Genomic DNA, 18,307 nt, shown 5'->3' on the forward strand with positions numbered 1-18,307 from the left:
TCGATTTTCAGGCTGCAATCTTGGACTGTTGTAGGATGACAGGATGGTACATTAGAGGAAAAATCCCAAGAGCATCTTTTCCCATTCATCTAACCCTCCCCTCCCCAACCTTATTTCTCAGATTTATTTAAGGAGTGCTTCCCTCAGAAATAGGGCAGCAGGATGTAATTAACTAGAGGTCATATATCCTGGAAATGTGGTAAAGTTAGGAGGCAGGTACAGATTAACTACATAAGCTATTATGCTAAATATATAGAGGCCACTGGGTTTTCAGCCTACTATGGGTTGAGTAATGGCAGGCTAGAACATGCTTTATGCTCTGGACAAGATTTCAGATGATGAACTTGGGCACTACAACATCTGCAGATGGAAAAACATCTGCCTGGACATAAAATAAGTAGCTGATTTTGTACCCATGGGTCCTATGAACCAGTCCAATAAGGAAGCCAAACCACTGAATATATTTTTCAGTGCTCTTCAGCTTCCTCATCATTTTCTAACTCTCTAATTGACTTTCAGGTCGGGCACTCATATTTCTGAGAAATTCTGCATGAGTATTCCACAGGTACAGATTATACTGTCTCAAGTCAGCAGGTTGAATGGGTCTGAATGACCCTTAGCAGCATTCACATATCACACATTTTAACAAGTCAGAAAAAGAGAAGCAGATGCATTGGCATAGCATGCTAAATTGGTTGGGTTTAACCTTGTTTAGCTTGTGTAAAGCCAGCCTGTTTGGCTAGTTTATGTTTCACTGTATTGTGTGATTCAGTTACCAGGTTAAGTGTGCTATCTGAATGCCACCTTAATTGTCTAAGGTTGCTTATGTGATTGTTGTGCTTGAATTTACACAGGACAGGGACTATAATACTGAAATGTGCCTAACTTCTGGAGCAGTGTTATACCTGTTGTTGTCTTGATTGTTGCCTTTTGACATATAATTATACCTGACAGAGATGCAGCTTTAAGTGGCTTTAAAAAGTCACCTAATCTACATTTAAACGAATCCAGCATTTGGACAGCTCCTTATTCACAGTCTACCCAGGAACTCATTATCTCCCGTATACGTGTCTTGTGATTTGGCACAGGCTCTCAACTCTTTCGCCTCGCCAAAGACCGACCCATAAAAGAGGGGTAAATGTTTTGTGAGAACACCATAATTTGGTCAGTAATGGGGCAAGAGAGGCTTAGTTTTAACCCAAGCTTGTTTTGAGTTACCAACACCCAGTCAGCTGTGCTCTGGGAACACCATACCGGAGTAAAGAGTTGGGGCAGTTTGTAAACCCCTCCCAGCTGTCCTCCAAGGAAAAGAGGTGGAGACAGAGAGTGTTTGAAAAAGTGTCTCTGCTTACAGAATTCACTGCTATGGTCTGACAGCACTGAACGTACTGATTGGCTGCAGCTCCTAAACCAAGCCGACTGCTGTCTGCCCAGCCAGTCATTAGGGAATTAAGCTTTGCCTGTACTCTCCTGGTGCAATAATTCATGGAACACCAGCACTTCCTGGAGAAAGTGGCTGGGAATTTTTTATTCCATAACATGGCAACTTTGGACCTAGCTAGTGTGATTGTGTGTTGCTAGAATGGCCAGTAAGTACATCTGACCAAGTTAGTGGCTGGCTGGATTAGAAGGGTTGTGTAAACAGAGTCTTTCTGGTAGATTGGGGAAGAACTCCAGATAAGAAAAGCTCTTACGCTCAGCAATGCATTTGACTGAAAAGCTTCATTCCTACTTCTATCTTTCCCCTGTGCTACATCATCTTCCAGTGGACATTTCTCTGAAACAAGTATTCTTTGTTTGGGTTTCCCAGAATGGGAGGCTATGGATCACCTGAGCAGCACTATTTTTTATTTATTTATTAGTCAAATGTACATGGCCACCCATCTCACAAAAAGTGACTCTGGGTGACATACAACAGTCCAATAAAAGAATAAATATATAAACAATTGTTACATAAAACCCTGATATAGTCATTATTAAAAACATTAAAAACTATAAAAACAGAACCAAAACAGAAAAGGAAAATAATAGGCGAAGGGATATTAATAATAGAGCCACCTCATTAATTCATCTGCCCCCTGGGGTCCCCAGGCCTGCTGACACAACCAGGTCTTGAGGGACCTTCGAAAACTCAGGAGTGATGAGGCTGATCTCATATCTGGGGAGAAAAGATTCTACAATGTGCTAAGAATTAGAATCCACCAAGACCATTCTAAGACCTTGTTAGTTGGAAGAATCACAAAATAGGGAGTGATAGTAGCAATAACCCCTAGGCTGGTGATAGGACAGAGGCGTGGTAGTTCTCCAAGAATTTTTGGAGATTCTCATTTTGGTAATGAGCCATTTTCTGTGCTTTCTTCTTGTGAAGCAAATAGATAGCCAGAATGTGCAAAAGAGAGTGTCATGATATTTGGAAAGCAAAAGTAGAATGAAGTGGAATAGCATAGTAAAAGATTATTACAATCATTTTATTTCAATCCTGTGCAGATATATTTGGAATGAGATCTAATGCCCTTCCAGTTAAGAATGCATTAAGCTGAGTTGTCCTCTAGGTTGTTTAATTATGAAAATGGGAGATGCAAGAAATGAGACTGGTACTATTTAACTGTTTTTTATAGCCCACCCAAGTAAAAAAAAAATCTGGATAGGTTGCAACACTTTAAAAATTACAACAAACAACCATAATAATATATCAACCCTTCCCCAAAATAGACCCCAATAACACTTAACTATGGTTGAAGGCTTGGTGAAATAAAACTAGTGATCTTCTACATGCCATGAAGGAGGGAGATTTATGAGATTTATGAATTTCTAGGGTGAGGAATTGTAAAGAGTAGAAGCTACAACAAAGAATCTTTCATCTTTGAATGGTTTTGAATGGTCATCTTTCAGTTAGAAAAGTAACTCTTAACAGATTTTTCTGAGGTTTTCTTAATAGGTAGGCAAATTAAATTCTGGAAATCTAATGTAATCTGGTGCTATGCCATATAGGGCTTTGTGGGTTATTACTGGCACTTTGAATTGGGCCCAGGAACCTACGTATAGATAGCCAGTGTAGCAACTTCAAGAGAAATATTATCCACAATGACAGGACTGATCTGTTGTAGCTTCTGGATCATCTCCAAAGTTTGCACCGTTAGAGCTTGTTACAGTAATCCAACTGAGTAGTAATCAAGACATGACTCCAAGTCATCTGTGGCCCAGATAGAGTATAACTAGCACACCAGCTGAAGTGGAGCAAATGCCGCCCACCATGGTCTCCATCTGTTGTTTAAGTAGTAGCTATGAGTCCACGACCCCCGCCCCCGCCAGGTCATGTAGCAACTAGAACCTGGCTGGAGTAATTACTGGTTCCAGTGTTCTGGATGTTTACTGATGTACAGTAATTCAATTATGGAGGGAATTAACCTGATTTTATTTTGACCTGTCTAGACTCTGATACCCTGTAGGCACAGACACTTCATGTAAGCATCTGGGTATTCTTATCTACTATTTTATCTTTCTGTGTCCCTCTGCAGGGAAAGCCTTATGTCTTTGACCGTGTCTTCCCACCTAATACCACCCAGGAACAAGTCTATCATGCCTGTGCCATGCAGATTGTCAAAGGTTAGTCTGGGCGTTGGTAACGTATCAGATGTTTAGCAGGATTGCTTGGGTAGGGCAGCAGAAAGAGAATAAACAATGGATATATAGTGAAAATGGCCAAGTTTATTTTTGTCCTTCATCTTCCTTCCTTTTGCAGATGTACTGGCTGGGTACAATGGAACCATTTTTGCCTATGGGCAGACATCTTCTGGAAAGACTCACACCATGGAGGTGAGGAGGTTTCTAATACATAAATTTTAAAAGCTGGTTTGTGACTAGAAAACACTGGCCTGATTGTAGCATCTGCAAATAGGGCCTAGGTCTCAAAAATCAAAGCTCACCTGAAGAATTTGGGAGGGGTTATTGAACTCAGTGTCAATCCTTTTGCTCCACCAGGGTAAGCTGCATGATCCCCAGCTCATGGGGATCATCCCACGCATTGCCCAGGACATCTTCAACCACATCTACTCCATGGATGAAAACCTGGAATTCCACATTAAGGTCAGAGACATACAGCAGTACAAGGAGGGACCAGTGATATGGATAGTGCTTGTTTACTTATTTGCTTGAAGCATTCTGTCCTACTCTTTAACCCCAGAAGGCTCTCATAGCGTTGGGGGAGTGTCCCACCAGTTGCTTTCATGAACCAGCTGGTGCAGCTTTCCTTAAATCATGCCAGGCTGAAATGCCAAATTCTTGGAGTGAATCACCTGGGCAGGTGGGTGGAAAACAGCCATACTTCAAATGCCAGGTTCTCTTATACCACTCCTGCTAAGGATACGATAGATCTACTAGTTAGGACTGATGGGAGCTGTACTCCAACATATCTGGAACCCACTAGATTGAAAGAAAGTTGCCTTTTTTGTCCTATTGCTCCACTGTATTTGCTATAAAAAGGCTAAAAGCTAAATAATCCCTATCTGAAGGGTTCAAGTTACCTGCTTGGAATGGGAGTGCATAGTTGTTTGCTGCATGAAAGGCATATGTCCTTGAGGATCAGAACATAAGTAGTTTGAGGATATCCATTCCCATCTTCCCATCCTTCATTTCTTTATTCTCCTTCCTCTCAGGTTTCTTACTTTGAAATCTACCTGGACAAAATCCGTGATCTGCTAGATGGTGAGTGATCTTCAAAGCATATGAAGTATCACATGGGGTGGAGACCAGGCAGTGACACTTGTGAGGGTAGTGGGTAATTTAATAAAACATATTTCCTTGGATCCATTGAGCTCTCTTGGACCCATTTCTCTCCTCATCCACAGTGACGAAGACCAATCTTGCAGTTCATGAGGATAAGAACCGTGTGCCATTTGTGAAGGTGAGATAGTTGGGAAATTGACATAAGATATTTCCTAAGAAATCAATGCTGGGCAGTGGTCAATCTCAATAACAAAATATTAGGCTTTATAGACAGAGGACCAAGATTCAAAAATCTGCTTTTGGGTATTGTACTACCAAAATAAATTAAAGCATTGCATCTTAAAAGAAGTTCTGCTATTTTTTTCAATACCACATAGTAGAGAGACTTATGTAAAAATAGCATGGTCTGCAGTATTGTATGTGATGGGGAGATTCTCCCCAAAATTTCTGCTTTTCCTAGATGTAATTATTTAGAACACATAGATAATCCTCAGATGTTTTAACTAATTATATTATACGAATTTAACATTTTTTTTACATCAATCCCAAGCAGCAAAGCCAATGGCAAGGAATTGTGGGAGTTTCTAGTCCATTACAACTAGAGGGCACTAAATCACCTACTTCTGTTGCAGAGTATCTGCCTAGGGCAAGAAGTCAGATTAAAGTTTCCCAGGTGCTTTACTTATTGAATTACATAACTAGGAACAAACATAGCAATGAACTTAAAGGGAGTGATGTGATCAGGAGCAAAATGGTCTCTTTCTCTCTCTCTCTCTCTTTGCTTCAGGGTTGCACTGAACGCTTTGTCTCCAGCCCTGAAGAAATCCTGGATGTCATTGATGAAGGAAAATCCAACCGTCATGTGGCCGTCACCAGTGAGTTCTGAAGGCAGACAATTGGGGAAGGATGATGGAATATGGAGCAGGCAGTTGGGGAGCCCATATCCAAGGCAGGAAGAATGTCTGGTTCACTAGGACATTTTCTAGTGTTTTTCTGAGCACTTCATACCTTCTTATTTTTGCAGATCCAGAAAAGCAGGAAAAATGAGAGGCTTGTCTAGGTCAGATTGAGGCAGTTACTTCAGGCAGAAGATGCTAGGATGGGGTGGGAACTGGTGGCAAGGCACTGGAAACCCTTCAGCTGTCAGTTTTGGTTAGTCCATAGAATGGACAAGAACTACCATCATGTTCTGTGCCACAGGCTGCAAAAAGCCTGGTTTCAGCTTTGGACCAGTAGGCCACAGGCTGTACAGGCAGATCTGTACTGAAGAAAATGTAAGAAAAGTAGGGTTCTTACGCTCAGGGAAGATTGGAGTGATGTCGCTTATGATTTTAAGGGCTATGCCCTGAAGAACAGAGCATAAACTATGTGGGTAGGCAATGGAGATGTAACTTTCGGGAAGACTCAATGTCTTACAGTGTTGGGGATGAAGACACCTCCATGTTTAGCCCAGATCAATATAATGAGCTGTATGAGACAGAATGAGCTCCTATGAACATATTTATACACTAATAAAATAAGTACAACCATCCTTTAAAAGTCATAGCAGCTGATCTTGGTAAAGCTGAGCAGGGTCAGAGCTAGTTAGTTCTTTGATAGAGAACTAGTAAATTGAGCTAGTTAGTTCTTTGATAAAGATTGCTATCTCAGCCTCTCCATTTAGACTGAGAGAAAGTGATAATCATCCAGCAAGATTTTTAACTGCCTCCTAGAGATAAGATATAGCATTGCTGCCTCTCTATCAAACATCCCTAAATTGCACAATTGTAGGCTGATGACAGGCTAGGTCTAATAAAAGCTGAAGGTGAGGAGATAACTTCCTTTCAGTATGGTCTAGTATACAAATAATCCAGCTATATAAAAAATCCTGTATCAAAGACAAGTTCTTCGTTAATTTTCTGTGTGTAAGGATTCTTTTTGTTCTCAGTTTATAATTAGGAAATATTTTTATTACCTATCTTGTTTTGTTGTGTTTTTCTGCAGCCCAAAGTATTATATAGGACCTGGCGGGGGGGTGGAATGTGGGTTTCCTGCAGAGAGTTGAAAATAATATAACTGGTAATATATTCAGCTGAGATAGCATTATGATACAGCCTTTAAATGGTAATAGTCTCACTTGCTTATTGTCTCGGATCAAACAGTTCTACAAGTTTCTGTAGTGTTTATTTTTAGACTTGCACGTATGAGGATTATAGCAGAAAAAAGACAAGTGTGTAGACAAACTCATTTGCTAAGCTTTCTCCAGTAATACTGCCAATCTTCATGCCTAGAAGAGCCCTCAGTAGGCTGAATATTGGACGTTTTTAGTGTGGGAAATCTCTGCCCAGGGTTTGTCTTTGAGAAATAAAACAGGCTTGCCTCTTTCTCTCTCTTCACCTTGCAGACATGAATGAGCACAGTTCCCGCAGTCACAGCATCTTCCTTATCAACATTAAGCAGGAGAACATGGAGACTGAGCAAAAACTGAGTGGGAAGCTTTACCTGGTGGATTTGGCTGGCAGTGAGAAGGTGCTGTGGGCTTAAGAGAAATCTGAGTGGGGAAGCAAGCAGAGTTTGATTTCTTTCATAAACTGAGATCAGCATCAGAAGTCTATATGTATCTCAGCAATGCTTTGATAAGATATATACCTTGGAATGAAGGCTCATTAAAATGTCACACTCTCCTCTCCTGTGCATCAGGAAACCCAGTATTTGAATGACAGATCCTCAGATCAGTATCTCAGAAGTTGAGGGAACTCCAGAGAGCTGTGTGCCTTAAATGCAATTAAATGACAGCTCTGAACAGTGTGTTGGGAAATCAGTGGATGGGAGACTAGGCCCTAATTTGCCACCCATAACTGTCTACCACTCAAAGGAATTGGTTCTTTTTACCTAATGATAGGGATGGTTCTTGTGCAGAGCTAATCTGTGCAGGCTATATAGTGCTTCACTAGCCAGACACAATATACAGGTAGTCCTCGCTTAATAATCACAATTGGGACCGGCAGCTATGTCACTAAGTGACACATCACATGACCATGACGGGCTTATGACCTCACTTCCACTGCAGTCATTAAAACCTGCGGTTTTAAGCAAGACATCCCATGGCTACAACTTGTGATTTTACTGCTGGCTTCTCCATTAACTTTGCTTGTCGGAAGCCGGCTGTGAAGCTCGCAAATGGCAATCGCATGACTGTGGGATGCTGTGATGATCATAAGTGTGAGGATCAGTTGTTATTTTTTCAGTGCTGTCATAACTTCAAACAGTCGCTAAACAGGGCAGTTATTAAGTAAGGACTACCTGTAAGTAGAAGCCTGGTCTTTTAAATGGCCAACATAAGAAAAATGTTTTGCTTCCCACTAATTTTAAGTACACACCCTTCAGGCCTGTATTTTCCTGGGCAATGAGCCTTGACTAGCACCCAACCAAATTGTGCTTCTTGATGTGGTTTTGCTTTCTTAAATGTTAAGGAGTTTTCTTGAGCTGTTTTTGGAGTGAAGTACATTTCAGATGTTTGGGAGAGCTAGTTTTCAGTGGTATCCATGTGTGTCCTACTTCTTCTAAGCCTTCTAGTTAATTCAGTTTTTTTTCCCCAATACCTAGGAAGTTTGTCTATTCAGAGAAGAAGCCCTCTTTTAGGATTTAGCCCATATCACATCCAGATTTTATCTTCACTATAATAATCAAATGCCTTCTCCTGGCAGGTCAGCAAGACTGGAGCTGAGGGAGCTGTGTTGGATGAGGCCAAGAATATCAACAAATCTCTGTCGGCACTTGGCAATGTTATCTCCGCTCTGGCTGAGGGCACGGTGAGTAGTGCACCCCTTAACAAAAAGATTGCTGGCCAGTTTTCCCCATTCTGGTGCTGTCTGGATATCTAGGGATTGATTGATTGATTGATTGATTGATTGATTGATTGATTGATTGATTGATTAAATTTATATGACTGCCCATCTCAAGTACATGACTCTGGGTGGTTAACAATTAAAAACAGAATATAAATAATAACCAAAATTATAAATAACATAAATAGCAGCCAAGCAACCAACCTACAACACTAACAATCCCCCCAGTTAACACAACCAAGAAAATCCCTACCAGCTGTTTTGGGATTATGGGAGTTGAAGCCTGATATCTGAAGGGCATCAGGTTGGGAAGGCTTATTTAGTCCTAAATCCAAATCCATGGACTTTTATTTTGTCTGATCAACCTAGCTTTCATAAAAAAAAAAAAAAGTAGGGCAATGTAGATCTTATAACTGATCAACAGAGCAATCTTTAAGAGACTCTCATCAGCTTGAAGGTCATTATTAGAATGCTTAGTCCTATACAACCATATATGGCGGAAAGAACTGAAAATGTAAAAACAAATGTATGATATTCAGGCACAGAATAATAAAATAGTGTGGATTCCCCACCCCATTTATTAGGTTGGGGGAAAAATTGCTACAGGCTTATCTTAGAAATCCTGCCAAGTTACTATAAATGACCTTGTAAATAAATCAGTTACCTATATCTGAGGGAGCCTGAATTCTATAATCACACAGAGAATTCAGAACAAATGTGTTAAGATTCAGAAACAAGTTATTGCTGCCTATAGATCCCAATGTTATTCTTCCAAGGTTTATATCTCAACAGGCACAAATACTGGATTTTGTAAGGAGGCATATGTCCCTTTTATAACATGAGAAACAGGAAAAGTAAGAATAAAACATTCCAAGTTATAGTTTTCTTTTCACTAGCCGCTACAGAGGAGCAAGAGATGCTTGTGAAACTGTAGCCATGTAGCATTTTCAGTGAATGGACTATCAATAGCAACAATGGATGGGATCACAGGGGTGTGGTGCTGATCCAGGACTCGTGACAAAGCCTCATGTGGCAAAAATCCCACAAGCACTGTCCCCCTCCCTGGAAGCAAAAATGCAAAAGTAACAACAACAATTAAATAGTTAGCAACTTACTGATGACCTTACAGTATATGATACCCAAATTAGATTTGTGGGGTGGTCATCTGCCTTATGGTAAAGTCGACCCTCAAGAAATTTGTAGGGCATGGGATTAAGGGAGTAGTGAGTGCAAGAAAAATGTCTTGTGAATTGGACCTTATAACTCCCAGAATTTATAGCTGGTATGACTTTGGGGATTCTAGGAGTGCTGGTTCAACAGGCTTGAAGAGTGCCAGTTTGGGGAAAGATGCAACTAAAGCATCTGATACAGTCAGTACTGCTGGAATATGTTGACTGCCTCTGCTCTAGAAAAAATGCTGTTGCCTGTTAATTATTTCCTTCTGATGGTTTAGCTTTTCCTTTTCCATCTGGAAGATGACATTCCTAGAAGAGTTTGCTTGTCCCTGTCCATTGGATGTATAGGATTTTTTTTACTAGATAGGAGTTGTGAAGAGGTTGGCATTTCTGTGGTCAGTTCTGTCTGTGTGAAAAAGCCAAATATGTCTGCTCCCATTATCTCATGCAGAAGAGCTATGTGCCCTACCGGGATAGCAAGATGACCCGTATCCTGCAGGACTCCCTCGGTGGGAACTGCCGCACAACAATGTTTATCTGCTGCTCTCCTTCCAACTTTAATGATGCTGAGACCAAATCTACTCTCATGTTTGGACAGCGGTAAGCATCCTGACAGCATTGCTTTTTGAAGTGATATTGTCTGTTCTAACCTTCTCAACCTGGTGTTCACTAGAAATTTTTCACCTGGCTTTTAGCTGCTGCTTCTTAATGCCAAGTCAGTCTGTGATAAGGCTCCCTCATCAGTGATTTAATCCTTGATGAGAGGGCCAACCTGGCATTTATCACTGAGACCTAGTTGGATCTGGAAGGGAGGGTTGCCCTTTCGGAGTTATGCCCAGTTGGGTTTCAGGTGTGGTATCAGCCAAGATCCCAGGGCAGGGGTGGGGGTGTGGTGATCGTCATCTGAATCTCTTACGGCCTTCGGGGGCGCTGCACCACAGGTCACCAGATGTGAGACCTTGTTCATTAAGTTGGGCTCTAGGGATCAGTTGGGACTGTTGCTGTTGTACCAGCCTCCCTGCTGCATAGCAACCTCCCTGCCTGAGCTCCTTGATTCCATCTCCGGGTTGGCAGTGGAGCTCCCTAGACTTATGGTCTTGGGGGATTTTAATCTGCCTTCCCTAGGAGTGGAATCTCAGGTAGTTCAGGAGTTCATGGCCACCATGATGGCCATGGGTCTATCCCAGGTCATCCAGAGCCTGACATGGGACAGTGGCCACATACCAGATCTGGTGTTCCTGTCGGAGCAGTGGCTATGTGATCTGCAATTGGGGGAGTTGTTGGTCATGGTCAGATCATGCCCTGATTACCATGGGATTCTCTGGCGCCGCTATCCACTGCAGGGAGGCTGGACCCATTAGATTGGTCCACCCCTGGTGACTGACGGATCCAGATGGGTCCCTGGTCGCCACTTGGAATAAGGGGGCAGCTGAGGCTTTGGATCGGATCATGCCCATGGGACCTCTCCCCTCTTGGGGATCCCAGCACTCCCTGTGGTTTACAGAGGAGCTGAGGGAGTTGAAATGAGAGAAGAGATATCTAGAGTGTTGCTGGCGCTCAACGAGGGATGAACTCAACCAAACATGGGTCAGAGCCGCTCTTAAGGTCTACCTAGTGGCAGTACTTCTCTGCTCCTATTGTGTCTGCAGATAGCTGCCCCGCGGCCCTCTTTCAGGTGACACAACCCCTCCTGGGTAAGGGGAGCTCAGAGAACCTCTTGCAGGAGTGTGCAGAGGAATTTGCTTAGCATCTGTTGGACAAAGTCACTTGGATTCATTTTCAGTTGGACGCTGGCTTTGTTGCAGGTCCAGTGAAGATGCCTAGGGGGGGAGTCTTGCCCTGTTATCTGGGAATGGTTTGAACCTGTTGGCCATGAGGAAGTGGACAGGGTCCTCAGGACTGTGAGCTCAGCCACCTGTTATTTAGATCCATGCACCTCCTAACTGGTTAAAGCGGCTCAGGGGGTGTCGTGTGAGTGGGTTCTGGCGATGGTTAATGCTTACTTGAATGAGGGGGTTGTTCCTTTGCTTCTTAAGGAGGCTTTGGTTTGCCCTCTCCTCAAGAAGCCATCGCTGGACCCCAGTATACTGGACAGTTTTCATCTAGTATCCAATCTCCCCTTTTTGGGGAAGATGACTGAGAAGGTGGTTGTGCAACAGCTTCGGAGGACCTTGAATGAAGCGGATTATCTGGATCCCTTTCAGTCTGGATTCAGGCCTGGGTATGGGACTGAAACAGTATTGTTTTCACTTTCAGATGACCTCTGGCAAGGATGGGATGGGGATTGGGCATCCATCCTTGCCCTACTTGACCTCTCTGTGGCTTTTGATACCATCGACCATGGTATCCTTCTGGATTGGCTCAGAGGATTGCAGGTGGGGAGCATGGTGTTGTGCTGGTTCACCTCCTTTCTCTGGGGCCAATTCCAATCGGTGGTAGTTGGGGAGGAGAGATCCCACCCTCAGCCCCTACTATATGGAGTGCTGCAGGGTTTGGTATTCTCCCCTCTCCTATTTAACATCTACATGAGGCCACTGGGTGAGCTCATCCGTCGCTATGGGGTGAGATATCATCAGTACCCTGATGATACCCAATTATACATCTCTGCCCCTGGCGAATTAAGCACTGCTGTGAATGTCTTATCCTGGTGCCTGGAGGCTATGAGGATCTGGATGGGGAACGACAGGCTTTATCTGAACCCTGGCAAGACTGAGTGGGTTTGGGTTTGGGGGCCTTCTGGTGCTAGGGCTATATCATCTTTGGTGCTGGATGGGGTGGCACCTGGATTCATGGGGTCCTCCTGGATTCATGACTCCCACTCGAAGAGCAGGTGGCAGTTGTGGCTAAGAGGGCCTTTTCATAGCTTTGTATTATGCGCCAGTTGTGCCCATTCCTGGATCAGGGAGTTTTGCTCACAGTCACTCATGCCCTGGACATCTCTCATTTGGACTTCTGTAATGCGCTGTACATGGGGCTGCCCTTGAAGAATATCCAGAAGCCTCAACTGGTGCAAAATGCAGTGGCGCAGGCAGTTATGTGTGCCCATAGGGTGATACACGTTACACCTCTGCTTCATGAGCTGCACTGGTTGCCAGTTTGCTTCCAGGTCCAATTCAAGGTGCAGGTTTTTGGCCTTTAAAGCCTTTAACTTCATGAGTCCAGGTTATCTGAGAGACTGCCTCTCCCCAGTTACATCTGCCCATCCCATCAGGTCTGGCAGAGAAGGCATGCTGTGGGTCCCATCTGTCAGGGAATTACATTTGGCGGGTCCCAGGAGGCAGGCCTTCTCTGCCATGGCTGTGTGATCAGAGGGGACCAGGGAGATTTTGCGATGGCTCCCTTACTGTGGTTAATATCTTCTTGTTCTGTGTGTTTTTTATAGTTTTTATAGTTTTAATAATGTCTGTTTTATATGTATATATTGGTTTTCTTTTTAACTGAATACTGTACACCACCCAGATTCACTTTTTTGTGAGATGGGCTGCTATATAAATATGATAAATAAATAAATAAATAAATACATACATACATACATACATACATACATACATACATACGTTTGGATATCAGGTGCTGGCTAGCACTTGGTTGGGGAAGGCTAGTTTTAGATTTTCCGAGTGGAGAAACAGAGAATTGGTAAAATAAAGTAGCAAATGGACTGGGATGGGAGACATGCTGGAAGAGTGCCAGATTTTCTTAATATTACAAGAGTATTCTTTAGACATAAGTACTTCAGAGACAAAAAGAGAGGAAGGAAGGAAGGAAGGAAGGAAGGAAGGAAGGAAGGAAGGAAGGAAGGAAGGAAGGAAGGAAGGAAGGAAGGAAGGAAGGAAGGAAGGAGGGAGGGAGGGAGGGAGGGAGGGAGGGAGGGAGGGAGGGAAGGAAGGAAGGAAGGAAGGAAGGAAGGAAGGAAGGAAGGAAGGAAGGAAGGAAGGAAGGAAGGAAGGAAGGAAGGAAGGAAGGAAGGAAGGAAGTTAGTTCTAGGATTACATGATGGGACATAAAATATCTATACTACAGATATGAACAGATTTATCAGTCATTCCTTTTCCCCAAGCAGCCCTGGGATTTGTAGCTTGGTGGGGTGGGAGGGGGAAAGTAGGAATTTCTAATAAAAATCTCCGCAGTGTTTATTGAACAATAATTCCCCAACATCCTTTATGAAAAAGCCATAATGGTTAAATTGATATAAAATCAATCTATGTTTGCCCACAGGGCCTTAGATTCTTATGCATAAGAACACCTCTGAGTTCTAAATGCAACATGTTTAGAACTGTTAGTGAAAACAAAAACAGAGAAAAATAATTGCATGGTTATGTCCTCAGAAGCTTCTATCATAATGTGTATTTGAATGCCATGTACTTCTTTTAAGTTAAAATAAGGTATATTTTATGGACAAGTAAACAAAATCACATCATTGTAGTTAAGCAACTTTTTCCTTTCTTTTGATTCACATTTCTCCATTTAATCAAAAGTTACTCTATAGTAGCCTTTCCTTAGATGGTGCTTTCTTGATGTGTTGCACTATAACTCCCATCTTACTGCCTTGGAATTATCACAATTGTAGTAAAATATGTTAGTTTGGAAAAGGAACAGCCAGGAAAACTTATTCTGCTGCTATTTAGGAGGTGAGGCATCTAGGGAAAGGATTGACTTCAGTTGTGGAGCACATGCTTTGCATGGAAAGGTCCAAGGTTTGATCATAAGCATCTTCTGCTAAGGTTGAGGAAAACTTCAGCCATAAAACCTATTCCTGCTAGTCAGTATACACAGTATGAGCAATGTGGTATAGTAAGAGCTTCCTGTGTTTTTAGTGCTTTGGTCATCTGCTTCAATACTAGGAAGATGAACAGTATAATAAATAGGGTGTAATGGAATGTCTTGGAAGGAAAGAGAAGAAGAGGACAAACAGCAGCAAGGTGGATGGACTCAGTTACACAGCCAATGAGTGTACTGTTGGAAAATCTGAAATACCAGATTATTGATAGATCATCATGAAGAAAATCTATCTATGTGGTTGCTAGGAATCAAAAACAACTTGTTGGCACATTCAATCAATCAGTCAAAAAATGGAATGACTGGTAAGCAAACCCAAGTCCCTTGTGTAAAAAAATTCTGTTCCATTTCAGGGCCAAGACAATCAAGAATACAGCATCAGTGAATCTGGAATTGACAGCGGAACAGTGGAAGAAGAAATTTGAGAAGGAAAAGGAGAAGAACAAGACCCTGAAGGAGACGATTACCAAGTTGGAGGCAGAGCTAGGGCGCTGGCGCAATGGTAGGTCAGGTGCAGAGGAAAGAGAGGCCCTCTTTGCTTTGTAGTTGAATGCGTTCCTGTTTAGTCTTTTTCAGAACTAAGTGAGATTAGCAATAGGTGCATTTCCTCTCTATCAACCAAATGTTGACAGGGTGAGATATGACCAGAAGGCATGTTCTTGGCTAAATTTAAATTGTACCTGAAAAACAAAGCAATGAGAATTGCACATTTCCTTTTTCATTGTGGCAGTCAATAAATGTTTGGAGTAAGAGATAAAAAAAAAAAATGCAAGGACACAAGCAAGGACTATGGCTACACTGCATTCCAGGGAGATGCATTTGCCAAACAGAAAGACTTTGGGAATGGTTATCAGTGTCCTGATATGTCATATTGATTCATGTAGTTTAAGGACAGAGGATCCCAGACATATGCTAGATGCATGTATGTTGCAATACAGATGCTTCAGGTTGCCTAGGAACTAAATAGTAAGTGCAGATATGACAAGGGATCTAAGAGGGATAAAATGCAAGGGAAAGTCATAGAAACCTAGGTAACTGTCATATATCAAGTCAGACTATTATTCATCTAGTCCAGTTTTGTTGAACATGGACAGGAGATGGAGATGCTAAGGAGTGAACCTGGGAACTTGTGCCAAGTAATTTCTCTTCATTGAATTTTTGATCTTCCAGACGGTGACCTCCTATGATAAGACAGATGTAATATTCCTTTAAGATATTGAGTGCCTACTGTGAAAAATAGCTGCATAATTCACTCTCCATTCAGAGATTTGTACCAAAATGGCCTTGAATTGCAGAGTTTGTCCAGCACTGAAAAAGTGCACCTATTTTCCTTAATTCTGATTCCTTTGAATGTACTTCACATTTCTAGGATGGTGAAAGGAGTGTAATTTCTCATTTGGTCACTGCACAGATCTGTCCCTGAGAGGCACTAGGATACCTCGTGACTCATATTAAACACAGCAGTGAAATGAGTGTGTGAAAATGTCCCTTGTCTTCTATTTAAACATTTTTAGGTGAGAACGTCCCAGAAACAGAGCAGTTGAGTGATGAGGAGAAGGTGGTACCTGACACTTGTGATGAGACACCCGTTAATGATAACAACTCCTCCATCGTCATCCGGATCTCGGATGAGGAGCGGCATAAGTATGAGGAGGAGATCCGCAAACTCTACAAGCAGCTTGATGACAAGGTAAAGATCTCTCCTCAACCCATCCCACATAGAGTCCCTCTTCTCTTGGGTTACTCTGATCCCCATCTCAGTCTCAATGTCTTTTCCTTGTTCCTTACCTGTCTGAAACCATGGACACAGCACAAGGTAGTTAGCAATGACATATTTTTGTCCAATTAGGATGATGAAATTAATCAGCAGAGCCAATTGATGGAGAAACTAAAGCAGCAGATGCTGGACCAGGAGGAGGTGAGCAATTTTCCAATAGTACTTTTGTGCACACACATGCATAAAAGTGCATCCTGACTTTTTATCTCTCTTATTTAGTTTAAGCCAGCCTTTTCTCAAAGGAGCAGATGATATCCTATGTAGTTCTTTCTCATCACATTATCCTCACAACAGTCCTGTGAGAGATGTTGATGCATCCAACATTGCCTAATAAGCCTAGTGGCTGGCTATGGATTTTGCCCTGGTCTTCCCATCCCTAGTTTAATTAAATAATTGTATTCCAGTCTTCCCCAGTTAGGTGTCCTCTGGCTGTATTAGACTGCAGCTGCGATAAATTTCAGCAAGCTGCACCACTGGCTGATTTATGGGAGCTATAATCAGAAGGCAGTTGGGTAGAGAAAGGCTAGTGTAGCCATAAAACCCTCTGTTTCTCAGCACTCTGCATCTCTTTTTATATTTCTTCCTCATTCTACATCATCCAGGCTAGGTCTTCCTGCTCTTCTTCCTTTCTTATATTTCCCCTGACATTTCTCTAACTACTCACCAACTCACCCTGCCTTTTCCCTCTGACAGCTGCTAATGTCCACTCGTGGGGACAATGAAAAAGTGCAGCAGGAGCTAAGCCATCTGCAGTCTGAGAATGATTCTGCTAAGGAGGAGGTGAAGGAGGTACTGCAAGCTCTGGAGGAGCTGGCTGTCAACTATGATCAGAAATCCCAGGAAGTAGAAGAGAAGAATCAACAGAATCAACTACTGGTGGATGAATTGTCTCAGAAGGTGGTAAGTGCTGAGATCTTCTTTGCAGAATTGCAAGACACAAGTTAGAGTTAGAAGTAGAGTTAGAAGAGCAAGTATAAACAAAGTTGTGTTTTTTCTATCCGTGCAAAATTCACCTTAGTGAGAAATTCAGTAATATACTTCATCAAAAAGGAGCAGATATCTTGCCCTAATGGATGCAGTGATATGCTTCAATGTATGGGACCAATGTATGTTGAAATCTTTAGAGCCAGAAAAGTGGATGAATAATAATTCTGGTTCTTGGGGTCCTGCAATACCATCCCATATTGCTTTCGTCTTAATTACCACCACTAGCGCAAAATATACAAAGTAATAAGAAAGGCAGAAGAAATAATTCAGCACATGAGAAATCTGATGTTGATTTGCACAGGTTGCAAAATTCAATTTTCCTTGAGGCATTTTTTTTTAGTGTGGAGCATTATTATTTCTATTTACAAGGTGCTTGTCTGACCTATTTAAATGAGCAATTTAAAACAAAACAAAGAAAGAAAAGATCAAAATAAATCTTTTTTAAAAGTCAGCACAATAAAATATAATTCAAAATATACGTCTAGAAACAATGCATTCATCAAAATGTCAAAAAAACTTAAAAGAATAAAGTTCTTTAAAAGCCACTGAGTAACAAAACAAGTCTTATTGGGATGCTAAAAAGAAAACAATGTGCTATAGGGAGATTCCTTAGAGCAGTGTTGTCCAAACTTGGCCACTTTAAGATGAGTGGACTTCAACTCCCAGAATTCCCCAGCCAGCATGTCCACTCATCTTAAAGTGGCCAAGTTTGGACAACACTGCCTTAGAGAAAGCATCTCAGAAGTGCAGTGATGGTGGCACCAGGTGTTCATTGACCTGCCTAATAAATTCACCATAGCCTTTCTGTTTGGTTTAAATACTTCCATTCCCGTAACAGTCAGATTATGATGTGCTGTAGCCTCCGGTTACACACTTACTCAGAGCCCTTGCATATGAACAAAAGTTTAAACCATTTTTCCCTCTTAATTTTGTGTTTGTATAATCTAGTTCTTCCCAGAGGATAATGCTGGAAATTAAGGTCTTGTCCCTTTAGCTAAAAATTGAGAGTCCCAAATTTTTAAACCAGAGAACTTCTCTTT

General features: G+C 42.0%; 1 protein-coding gene across 1 annotated transcript in view; it reads left to right on the plus strand.

The window, feature by feature from the left end:
• KIF5A (kinesin family member 5A) overlaps positions 1-18,307 on the plus strand; it is a 56,098-nt gene that overhangs the window by 18,552 nt on the left and 19,239 nt on the right. The window contains exons 2-14 of the mRNA XM_088137969.1: positions 3,519-3,606; positions 3,743-3,816; positions 3,982-4,086; positions 4,656-4,704; positions 4,848-4,903; positions 5,513-5,600; positions 7,109-7,233; positions 8,412-8,516; positions 10,179-10,327; positions 14,857-15,005; positions 16,018-16,193; positions 16,353-16,421; positions 16,974-17,180. Of these exons, the coding sequence (XP_087994095.1) occupies positions 3,519-3,606; positions 3,743-3,816; positions 3,982-4,086; positions 4,656-4,704; positions 4,848-4,903; positions 5,513-5,600; positions 7,109-7,233; positions 8,412-8,516; positions 10,179-10,327; positions 14,857-15,005; positions 16,018-16,193; positions 16,353-16,421; positions 16,974-17,180 (1,440 nt within the window). The remainder of the gene's footprint in view (positions 1-3,518; positions 3,607-3,742; positions 3,817-3,981; positions 4,087-4,655; positions 4,705-4,847; positions 4,904-5,512; positions 5,601-7,108; positions 7,234-8,411; positions 8,517-10,178; positions 10,328-14,856; positions 15,006-16,017; positions 16,194-16,352; positions 16,422-16,973; positions 17,181-18,307) is intronic.

This window comes from Python bivittatus, unplaced genomic scaffold (assembly GCF_059951505.1).
Source record: "Python bivittatus isolate LINGU-HERP-01145 unplaced genomic scaffold, Pbiv_v1 ctg000220_np1212, whole genome shotgun sequence".
Classification (NCBI taxonomy): Eukaryota; Metazoa; Chordata; class Lepidosauria; order Squamata; family Pythonidae; genus Python; species Python bivittatus.